Source organism: Micromys minutus (assembly GCF_963924665.1).
Source record: "Micromys minutus genome assembly, chromosome: 10".
In the NCBI taxonomy this organism is placed as follows: Eukaryota; Metazoa; Chordata; class Mammalia; order Rodentia; family Muridae; genus Micromys; species Micromys minutus.
In genome coordinates this window covers 17,192,811-17,205,022 of record NC_137979.1, presented here as the reverse complement: position 1 = coordinate 17,205,022, position 12,212 = coordinate 17,192,811, and the positions used below count along the sequence as shown (strand labels likewise).

At 45.0% G+C, this 12,212-nt stretch overlaps 1 protein-coding gene across 2 annotated transcripts in view; it reads left to right on the top strand.

Annotated features, from left to right (window-relative positions):
* MYOCD (myocardin) overlaps positions 1–12,212 on the top strand; it is a gene marked incomplete at both ends in the record, with an annotated part of 88,785 nt that overhangs the window by 40,807 nt on the left and 35,766 nt on the right. For both annotated transcript variants that reach the window (XM_080923296.1, XM_080923295.1), the window contains 3 exons: positions 4,484–4,539; positions 5,964–6,039; positions 9,202–9,363. In XM_080923296.1, coding sequence (XP_080779422.1) covers positions 4,484–4,539; positions 5,964–6,039; positions 9,202–9,363 — 294 coding nt within the window. The remainder of the gene's footprint in view (positions 1–4,483; positions 4,540–5,963; positions 6,040–9,201; positions 9,364–12,212) is intronic.

Sequence of the window (12,212 nt, the reverse complement as noted above, 5' to 3'; positions counted from 1 at the left end):
CTAGCCAGACCTTAAGTGCCACCAGATACACTGAGGAAATACATTGTTTTCAAACACTGAAGAATTTAATTTGGACTCAGAATAAGCAATTTATTACCGAGTTTCCCTCAATAGAGATAGAGAGATAGATGGCAGGTAGATAAATAACAGACAGAAAATAATTTCCAAGTCATTACCATCTACAAGTAGCCTGTCTCCTGGTTGCTCAGGGGGACGTACCCAAAGTCTGCTCTGCCTTACAAAGCAAAGCAGAGTGAGTAAACACCGAAGTCCATTTTATAAGTGGGAAGCCAAAAGTGCAGAGAACCTACTGGATTAGTTCAAGGTTATACCAACAAGGAGAAGTCTCAACTAAATGGTTTCTAAATTCTCAGGTACCCAGGATACCTTTAATCACACAGCATCTTGAGTCAAATGCGTGAAATAACTCTGTCTCCTCCCACAGAGAACCTTCCAGCAGAATGCTGGAGATTGGCTCAGCAGCTAAGACACATTGGACTACTCTTCCAGGGGACCTAGGTTCGATTCCCAGTACCTACATGGTAGCGCACAACTATCTATAACTCCTGTTCCAGAGGATTTAATGCCCTCTCCTGGTCTCTATAAGTACCAGGCGCACACACACAGTGCACAGGCATACATGCAGGCAAAACATCCACGCACATCACATTTAAAACCCCTAATAAATATTATTAATTCACATCTCTAACGTCAAATAATCAATGAGCAGATACTTTTTCACAGGAGCTAGCATTTTTAAACTACGTTGAAATGACTCAGGGCAGCAATGACAAGAGAGGCGATGTTATTCAACTGAGTATCCTTTCAAGGGGTTGACCCTGCCTCTTCCTTATTTATTTATTACAGTACCGAAAATCAGTCAGTGACAAGCCCCATCCAGCGCTTCTCTTTAGAAATGTTTCCACGAGGCCTTCCATAGGAAGTTGTACTGACTTTACAAGCTCCACCGATGTTCTTAAATCTGGGCATCAACATCACGTGGGGGATACGTTCAAAGCCATGTTTCTACGCTTCACCTCTAGAACTTCAGAGGCTGTGGCTCAGAGGTAGAAGGACTGGAACGTCTCGAACAGTCTCCAAAATGATGCTGGGAATTGCCAGTCCCGGGGTCTGCACACAGAACTGAGGCACAACCCAATGTAGCCCTTGGCGTCTGTCTGCCTTTTTCTGTAGTCAGTGGAGGAAATATAAAGTTTAATATAAAGTACTAGGGGCTCTTCTTGAACCTGGTCCTGAGAGATTCCCTAGAGGAGAGTCGGCGACTTGCCTACTGGGCTGTCAATCATCACCAGAGCCCCGCCCTAGGCTAAACAGCCCTCCTTGGCCTTAAATGAGTTCTCAGAATCCCCGGCCTCTTTTCTTTTCCTCATGGCTTCTCTTTGGAGGCCTGAAGTCAGAGTGGAACAGAAAGACTGCAGGAGGCCTGTTCTTATCTAGGCGAATGTTTATTCACGCAGCTGACCCAAATTAGCTGGAGCAGTAGGGACAGAAATAGGAATAGCCCGCGACCGATTGCTGAGGCGACAACGCGAATTCCCCTGCGAGGAACGATTAATCTTCCTCCAGGGGGAACAAGTCAGATGTGTGGCTGACTGGATTTATAGTCGAATTCTAATTTGAAATCACATGGACTTATTTTTTTAATTTAGAAATCCAAATTCCTTTTCCATCTTAAATGTCAGAGTCCTTTAAATGTGAAATTTTGCCATTTGATACTCCCTGGGCTGGCGGCAGAAATGGTCCTTTGTCTATTAAAAAAAAAAAAAAAAAAAAAAAAAAACAAAAAAAAAAAAAACAAAAAAAAAAAAAAAAGCAACTGAGGGAGGCGCTAAGATTTTTGGAGGCCTGCAGGGGAAATGGCTAGAGCCCACATTCTCTGGAGTCACAAAGAAGACAAATCTCAACCGCAGGGCCACTGCAGGGGAGCTTTCCACAATGTGACCTCAAGCTAGTGTCCCATAACACACCCAACCCCACCCCACCCCCATGGCAACCTCTGAGCATTTATTGATAAGGGCAACATGTAGACCTCTTTGTATTCTTCCCAAAACCTCAAACATAGCTTTCTGCCTTATGGTAGAAGGCTCTGGAAAACTTTCCTTTTTCACACGTCAGAGAAATAAACCATGTCAATGAACTCCACGGGAGACGTAGCAACTGGGCAATGAAGTGTAGCTTTGTAAACCCAGTGCAGGGAATGGCAGTGTTCCTCGGGGAAGTGACAAGCTCTAAGAGTGAGACCAGAGTAATCTCAAGGATGCAGAGTCAGGAAATTCCTCTCAGATCTCAAACCCATTTCGAACCCACCGAGAGCAAAAGGCACAGTGGCTACAGGCATTTTCTTCACAGATCTGACAACATGAGTCTGATGCCCAGAACTCACACAAAGGTAGAGAGAGAGAGAGAGAGAGAGAGAGAGAGAGAGAGAGAGAGAGAGAGAGAGAGAGAGAGCTGACCCCACAAGTTTGCCTTCTTGCCTCAGCATACATGCCCTGACATGCAGGGCACACATACAAATGCACACAAAATAATAATAAAATGATTCTTAAAAAGCAGACACATTTTGTTTAGAATGTGGGCAATAGTTGAAGGCTGCCATACTGTGCCTTTTGGTGAAACCTTCCAGGAAAACACGTACTGTTTTTTCTTGCGATTCAGTGAAGATCAGCTCAGACTCAGTTCCTTTACTGCGGATGAAAGTCATTTAGCCAGATGTAACATGCAATGCCTAATTCCATGAACACTAGGTGAGGGGACAGAGGTGCAGAGGTCACACAGGACAGGGGGTCGAAGTGGACTCTGTGACCTGGAAACCTAGTGAGGAGGAAGACACTCCAGACGTTCCCAGTTTCAAGAAATCAAGTGTGAGAAAAGGCAAGCTTCCTTTGCAAGGGTACCCAGATTCCTGTCGAAGAAAATGCACGAACCACAATAGCAATCCAAGTGTATGTCTCAGAGTCACTTGGCTAGGAAGAGGTGAAGAAAAGAGGGGGTGCCTACAGTAAAGTATGACTGGGAAGCCCACTTTACAATGGAAACTGACAACCAAACAGAAGCTGGAAAATCAGTGTCCAGGTCAGGGTGAAATGTTATACTCAAGCCAAATATTCATTCTTTTTCCCTTGAGGAAAAAAAAAAAAGGCTCAATCTCCAGTCAAAGTGAGAAGTAATAATGTCAATAAAATTGGGTAGAAAGCAGCCCCCTGGGACAGTTTGGTCATGGCTTTTTGCCAGCATTGTTAATGGTGGAGTAGGCAGAGAAATGGATGGAGTAGGTCTCCTTAACATCCCAAATGGCAACCTACATAGAACGTACTATAACCAAACACCACCATGGCACCCACCAGATCATGTCAGCTTAGCCTCTGCTGTGTTACAGGGGAGCTGTGCTTCATGCAGTCTTCAGGGCTGAATGCGCAGTTATGGGCACAGACACACGTGCACACATGCACACACACATGCATACTCACGCTCATAAACATATCCAGACTCACAATTAACATTGAAAGAGAGCATAAAACAATGCAATTCTGCCCAACCTCTCCACGTGCAGAGAAACATGATTGTCTATTGCTTCCAAGACATATGGCTTCCCAGGAAGCCAACATGAAATGCAGACACGCATAGAAGAATGTTCTGCACTTTTGCTGTACTGGGTTTATGGGAACATAGCGAAGAGGTAGTAGGTGCTCCAAGGAGAGATGGGAGGACCCAGGGGGAAGACTGGACATGCCAACCGGTACAGGCTGTACATTCTGTGTTGCTCTATGCCACTGGACATGAATGCCTGGGAGGCCCATCCTCCACTGGCAGAGAACAATTGGGGAAACACTCCTGGAACAACATTAGGAAACTGGAGGACCTGCAATCCAACTATGTGCCCCTAGATAAGTCAATCCATTTTTGTGCACCTCAGTTTCTGCACTTCACCTAGGGTCGGGATTAGAGTTCAGGGTAACCTAGTCCTCACATCTGAATCTCTGCTTCTCACTCAACACCCTCGTTCAACTAGCTGCTCATAGTCAGCCGCATCCTATACCCAAAGTACAGTCCCTTCCTTCAGTGTGCCCCATGCACCCCAGACTACAACCATCCACCATGTGTTTAGAACTAAGGGCACAGCAAAGTCAGTGAGGATGTGAGCAACCTCCCTTAGTTCTCCCATGAACTATTCTGTCCCCTGCCTTTCTGGTTCCTCAGAACTTGGCATGGCCTGCCTACACCACTTCTGTCGCGACGCCTGCCTCTGCTGCTCCTCCTGGATTAGGCCTGAGTTCCTCCTTCCTCTGTCTCTCATGGCTTCTGGGCAGCTGGTGACCTCCAGGCCTTTCTTCTTTGTTGCTCGTGGCCCCGATGCAGGCCGTCACTCCCCTGTGCAGAGCTCAGCAAGCGCACAGCAACCCTGCAATGCCAACCGTGCCTTTGGCCAGCCTCTGCTTACCTCTTTATCTTTCTGTTACAGCACTGAAAAGTCCACCTGAATTCCATGACCCGAGGAAAAAATTGGATAGTGCCAAGGTAAAGTTTGCTAACTGCCTTTTCTGAGCGTGGGCAGCTTGCATGGATGTTAAAACTTAGGCTTAAGTGTGTCCAGTGATCTCCAAATAGCCACACCCCTGTCCTCACACCAATACAAACTCTCACTCCCATGAATCAAAGAAACAAGACTCAGAATCAAAATATATTTACAAATACCTGGGTCATACAGCTAGGCTCTTCTCTGACTAGAAGCACAGCTTAAGATAACCCATTTGTTTTAGCCTACATACTGCCACACGGCTGGTTACCTGTGATCAGGTACCACGTGTCCTGTCTCCTCCCATCTTCTCACAACTTCCTGGGTGAATCTTCCCTCACCTGGCTCAATCCCAGAATGCTTTCTGTCCCCAAATGCCCTGCCCTCAATTTCCTGCCTAAGCGATGGGCTTGTTGATTGACAGGTGGTGCATCCATACAATACAGAAGATATTCTCTCTATGATATACTAGAGGCCAAAACATCCTTAAGAAGAGAAGGAAAGGTGGTCTTCTAACTGATTTATCTTCCAGTACATTTGTTCCTAGCAAAAGTCAGGTTCTCATAAGTGTGTTCAGTAGGAAGGTGAAGGCTGGGAAGGGGGTTTATTTGGAGCAACACAAAGAATGATGTTCATTAATTTTCTCATTTCGGTGACGGATTGTTTTATTTTTTCACTTAAAGGGAAAGTTGACATACTCCTTAGACACCTTTATAATACATAGGTTTCTATCCCTGATGTTCTTTATGGTATGAATATGATGAGGGGACCGTCTGCACCCCCGGAGAGATGGGAAAGACACACTGGTGTCTTTTCTTGCCTGTTGCCTGCAGCCTTGTAGCCGGCTGTGGATAGATGGGAAGAGAAAGATTTTACCGTTCTTCCAAGTTGTGGTGCAGAAGAGTGGGCAACAGACAGACCCGTCAGTACTGAGAGACCATGAATAGGAGGGAGAAGAACCTGGATGTAGAAATCCGAGGCCTCTCGTCCCTTTAGACAGCTCCCCTGTGACAACAAATTTCGGCAAACCGTCCCTCCCCAAGTGCCTGCCAAAACCAGGATTTGAGCGTTTCACGCTTTGCCGTGTTGGAAGTAACAGGCAAGGGTTGCGTGGAGTCAGATAAGAGAGCATGTTTATAATACCTCATCTCTGACCTTGATTGCCTTTGAGACTATTCTAAGAGGCAATAAGATCAATTATAGGAAAACATCTCCAGATCTAGAATGCCGTGTATTTATAGCCATTGTCTTGGGCCCAGGCTTTTGACCCCTCTGCCTTTTCTTTCCCGCAGAGATTGTTTCTTTGCAGAAACATGGGAGAAAAGAGTACTTTCCTTTTGTCATTCAAAGAGTAGAGGTTTTTTGAGAGAAACTGAGAATTTTTGAAAGTTAAAACTAGGTGATTCTCTGTGTATTTGTTTTACAGACTGAAGATTCCCTGAGGCGCAAGGGCAGGAACAGGTCAGACCGTGCCAGCCTGGTTAATATGCACATTCTCCAAGGTAAGGCTGCCTAAATCATAAACTAGGAGATACCTGCCTAGGTGCGGGCCATCTTTGTAGTTTTGTTCCTCTGTACTTGCTAAGCCCCTTAAAAAAAAAAAAAAAAAAAAAAAAAAAAAAAACACCTCTGCCAGCCTGAGCAGTAGAGACAGAGACACACAGCTATAACCCTAGCATTTGGGACAGAGTCAGACAGATCTCTGATTTTTCAAGGCCACCCTGGTCTACAGAGTGAGTTTCAGGAGAGCCAGGGCTGCCCAGAGAAACCCTGTCTAAAAAACAAATAAACAAACAAACAACAATATAAAGCTTAACCACCACCACCAACAAAGCCTCTCCAAAAATAAATTAATGAAATAAAATAAAAATCTTTCTAAAACACACACACACACACACATCCACCACCACCAGTACCACACCACACAGTGTATACACACACACACATAAGCACGCATGCATGCATTCTCGCACTCCAGCTTTTCATTAGGTCACTTTGAGCAGTCATTCACTCATTCCCAACCACACGGAAGACTTAGAAAGACACACACTGGTTTCAGATTCGGGCTCCAGACCCACCTGTGTGCCATTTCTACCCGACTCCAGGGCAGTGGCTCTCAATCTTCCCGATGCTGCGACCTTTTAATACAGGTCCTCATGCTGCGGTGACCCCTAACCACAAAGTTATTTCATTGCTACTTTAGAACTGTAATTTTACTGCCGTTGTGAATTATCATGTTAATATTTGATAGGCAGGTCTGGCACCCAGAGGTTGAGAACCACAGCTCTAAGGCCAGGCGATTCAATACTTTCCCTGAGCATGCACAGTGTGTTCTTTGTAGACGTGAGAGGTAGCATCTAGTTGTTCCTATAGTCATTAAGTTGTCCTTTGATTCTGCCCGGTGGATGGCTTTACGTTCTAATGTGCAGGAAATAAGGATCAAAGAAAAATTAATGCTGATCCAGGCACTTCTACCCTGGGAGAAACAAAGTCACCGTCATCTGACACCTGAGGGAAGGAGATGCCATCCTGCTGTAGGAACCCTCAGAGCACTGGGGCCCAGCCTCAGAGTAGATGTTCAGCTTCTACTCTGACATTTTCTGTGAAATATTAGCTCAGGGAAAGAACGCTACACTGGTGGTTGCTGACTGACTTTGTGAGTGCAGGGATGAGTAAGACGTGGGTTTCTAGGGCAACAGAGAAGATAGGTACAGGAATTAGCATTCAGAACCCAGCACTCGAGATAGAAAATGTACAATATCCTGAAAGTGCAGGGGAGGCCATGGGAAGGAGACATCTGACTCAGTATGGCCGGGGGAAGGGAAAGCCAAGTCCTTGGATAGGAAGCATGGACCAAGTTCAGGAAGAAGGAAGAACATTTAAGGTAGAGGTATAGCATGCAGCCAGCAGCAGTGGGCTCTCTCCAGAACACAGATTTCCTTCCAAGACTGGATGCAGCTTTTCAGGGCAGGAAAGGTCCTAAAATAAAGTCTTTCCCCATTGGTCAGCATCATCTCTGACTCTACTGGCTTACGGCCGTTTCTCCACCCGTGGAGTGAGACAGAAAGTTGATGGCACAGAACCCAGAGGAGCGGCTGTGAAGAATTCTATGGGCCCTACAGGCATACGTGACAAAATTCTTACCTTCTTCATAGTGACATCTATGGAGACCCTGGGAACCAGTGCTGCGTCAGCACCAAATTACAGCTAGACAAGTAGCCCAAGAAGTGCCATTTCAAATGAGATACAGACCTTTCTATGGTCATGTTAGCAAATAAAAACATACTGCATGGGATAAGAATGTATGAGATACAGGCATTTGTGCTGTGGGTGGGGGGAGCTGCTATCAGGTCAATGTTGCTACAGGGCAGTTTGGCAGAGTGTATCAAACTCCTTGACTATGTGTCTTGAGTGTGTAAAAGTTTATACACAGTGGTGTTTAGCGGAGAGTTATTTGTAGGGGAAAAGTTGAAGCTGGTAAAATAGCCAGCAGTAGGCGAACCCCCAAGTAAATTGGGGGATCGTCTGCTGAGTGTCATATCACACAGCAACCAGAGCAAGGGCTTGGAGGAAGAACGACTTAATAACAAAACGCTTAGTGGATGTTTAGTCCAAAGAGCAGGAAAGAAAACAGGACTTATAGGCAGATTCTGGTAAGTCAAAATCAACATGCCATGCAAGTATTTAATAACACAAACAAATAACTCAGGACGACCAATGCTTTGTGGGGGAGTTTCCAGCTCATTTCATTTTCTCATGCATACCCTTGACATGCAGGATGCTGGGGTGCACAGGGTTTGCTGTAGTCCAGAAGGCCTAGGAGGGTGGGTGCAGCTCAGCAGTGCAGTGCTTGCCTGTTTCTTTCATCATTCTGCCCCTCCGCCTCCCTTCCTCCCTCCTTCCCACCTCCCTCCCTCCCACCTCCCTCCCTCCCACCTCCCTCCCTCCCACCTCCCTCTCTCCCACCTCCCTCCCTCCCTCCTTCATCTCCCTCTCTCTCCCAGAGTTTCGAATTCAGGTGGGGACAGAAAAATTGGAAACTTATTGCAAAGGTGAGTAGAGCACGCCCTCAGAGCCGAAGGGACCAGTAATTGACTGTGGGAAGGGTTTGGAATGGAAAGATATTTGTCCAGAAAAGAAGTGGATCCAACTTCAAAGGATGTTTCTTTAACAGATCTGAACATTTGCCTCGTAGTATCCCAATACTGACAAATGTAAAACCCCTAGAAGGTTACACACACACACACACACACACACACACACACACACACACACACACACACACACACACTTGTTTACTGCAGGCCCAGCCTGTGCCAGTTGCTCTCAAAAGCTAGGAGCCTAAGGTCAAGCAAGCCACGGGGACCTTTCAAAATTGCCAAATTGCTTTTTTTTTTCTTTTTAAACGAATCCTCTCAAGGCAAGTTTCTCTGATTTTCCTGAGTCTTCATTTGCCTTTATTTGGAAGTGTCTGCTCTCTGGTGCTAATCCCTGTGAAGTGATGATGCTCGCATTGAAAAATTATCAAAATGGCAGAGCATGGCGGGACACAGTATTTTGTAACCAGTGGCCAAAAAAAAAAAAAAAAAAAAAAAAAAAACCAAACCAAACAAAATGACATTGAGTTCTAAAACGGATCCTGTCTGTTTCCAACCTTGTTGCAGCCTCCACGGCAGAAAGATCCATTCCAACTGCTCAGATGAAGCTGAAAAGAGCCCGCCTTGCCGATGACCTCAATGACAAGATCGCTTTCCGCCCAGGACCCTTGGAACTGGTGGAGAAGAACATTCTGCCTATGGATTCTTCCGTGAAAGAGGCTATTAAAGGTAGCTTGGGTTGGGGAAGGTGAGGCATGCCCATCCCACACTTGTAAACCCCAGGGCAGCCACAGCACTGGCAATCTGGAAAACCTCGTTCTGAGCACGGGTTGTTCCCTAAGTGTATACTCCATACCCAGAGGTCCACTATCTCCTGCTTCTGGTTACGTAGGCAGAGGTGGGAGGGGTGAGAGGAGAGGAGTCAGCAAGGATGGCTCACACCCATGATCCCAGCACTTGAGAGGCTGAGACAGGAGGATTGCCGTGATGTCAAGGCCAGCCTGGAATCCATCGTCAGTTCTAGGTCAATCTGGGCTTCAAGGGAGATCTTCAAACCAAATTAATTAATGAGTGAATGGTGTAGAGACCTGGGACAGTAGAAATGGCTGTTTGGCTGCTGCATGCTGCGGTAGAGATGGAGATAGCACTTTCCAGACTTTCTCAAGCAAAGCTCACATTAAGTTCCATGTGAAACTGACAATTCTCAGGTGACATCCAAGGCCAAACACTCATAAACAAGATGATACACTCACGGTTTGGTTCCCTCAAAAACTGCCTTAGTTCATTCCTTAGACCGTTTCGACCAACAGACCTCAGGTGGATCTGAGCAGACTGCAGGCAGAGTTCATCTCAGCGATGCTCTAAGTTGGACCTGGGTAAGCAGAGGAGACAGACGGACGTTCCCGTAGGCAAACCGACTTTTCTCATTCAGTTAGATCCACAGGCAGCTCCCGGGGACACTTAAAAGATATTATTTACCTATAGATATTTCAGTATCTCCATACGTCATCAGAAGCGTGTGCCAGGACATCTCATAACTAGGCTTATTGTGAGTTACCCTTGAGTTGGTCTACAACTTGGTCAGAGACAATGTGGATGCTGCGTTGGGGATGTGTAACTATGAAATATGAACTCCAGGAGACTCACTGGCTCCTCTTCCAGTGCCTACTTAGACATCTTCCAGGGGCTGGCTGTCCTCTTCCCATGCTGCCTCCACACTGAACAGCTTCGAATGAGACCCACAGTTCTCAGGAGTACATGCTCTTCACCACTGCTCCGATACTTTATCAGACAGGGAAGGGGTAGGAGAATGCTATTCAGCATCTCTCATCATTTCTAGAACATTCTATTCCACGAAGATAAAACTGTCATCTATTTCTCTGCGAGGAGCCAAAGATCTTTAATCTGCACTTTAACCTCATACTGACTTTGTACCTTCCCCTGAGATTATGCAGTGCTAGCTGGCAGCCTTTTTTTCCTGTTCTTCCTGATGTCTGTGTTTCTGTGTATGTTGTACTTATACAAGAACAAACACACAACAACCCCACATCTGTCATTAGTGTGACAAACATTGTACCAGCCTGTTGCCCTGTGCATCCTGATTTCACACAGTGCTTTCAAGTTTTTGTCATCTTTCTATCTTTTTCTTCATAGTGTCTAAACTTGTCTCCATTGAAAATATTTCTCAGATCAATATGTAGACCTTTTACATCATCGACTATACATATAAAGTCCTTCCCCCCTGACCTTTTCACATTTAAAACCTAAATGCCTCTGCAAAGATGTCAGGGCTTAGATTAAGAGGCACCTGTCATTTTGCTTTATCAAGAATTTTGTGATGTATTTTACCATTTACTCTGACATTGAGTTTCCCAAGCTACTTTGCACTGGTCTGTTGAATCCTGGCTACTTACAGAAGTGTGCTAGAGACTTGGAGACAGTTTTTCATGTTTACTTTACTCCTGTCAAAATTGGCTTGGGAACGCAGCACCTTTATAGGTTTGTTAACAGTGAATTCGTGTGTTTAAAGCATATGAATCCCCCAAACTCAGAAAAGCAAAGTCCCTCTCCATTTCTCCAAATCTTCTCTTTCCCATAACAAGGTTAGAAGTCAGGTCCTTTAGACCACTGTGATGTGGAAAACATACATTTCGCATGTTTCTCTTTCTTAGCTATTTTGAGGATTTTCTTAATAGTTCCAAGACGTTTCTCAGCTCATCTTGTTTAAGTGGAAATGTCTATGTCTAAAAATGAGACATGTTTCCTGCTCCAGTCTTGTGCACTGGCTGGTAGTTGAAAACTCATGTATTATACAGTCAATGGTACCTTAAAACTACCCAAGCAAACTACCATTTCAATAGTTTCTGTACTTCACTTAACAATGCCAAAATGCCTTTAGATTTGTAGATTACATCTATCTGTTAAAATTCTACAGATGGAAAACAAAAATAAATAAAATAAAATTGTATATCTAGCAGGATAACTCTTTTTTTTAATGGGCCAGAGAAATACATGCCTTATGTATAAAATTATATATGTGGCATAAAAAAGCCTATATAATTCATATATGCATAATAAATAAATGACATCTGAGGCAGTTGAATAATCACGTGTCTCATGCTTAGCAGACTCCTATTATTACTGATAGGTTGAGAGGTGTTTATAGGAGCCAGAAGTAGCAATCAAGAGGCCAAACCAGGCTATAAAAAAGACCCTGTTTGGTAAAGGTCACAGCATGCCGTGCTGTCTGTGTTGTGTTTATGTGCATTACCACGGCTTGATGATCACAAGTTTTCATTCTGCTTCTCTGTCAGCTGTAAGTCACCAGTCAGTCACCCACCTTTCTGTATGATGGGTGTCGTTGGTTTAGGTAATGACATGTTCTTCCATAAGGGGGATTTGAAAAGGATACTGAGTAAATTGCTTGCAAAGGTGGGAAGTGACAGTGACCAGTGACATGCCCAGACATAGTCATGCTGTGTGGCTTTCTTAGTGAATCCCCTGAATGCTCCCGGGAGCCACCTTTTGTGGTTCTGTTTTTAGAACTCGCTAGGGTTCTACTTATGCATCCGCACCAA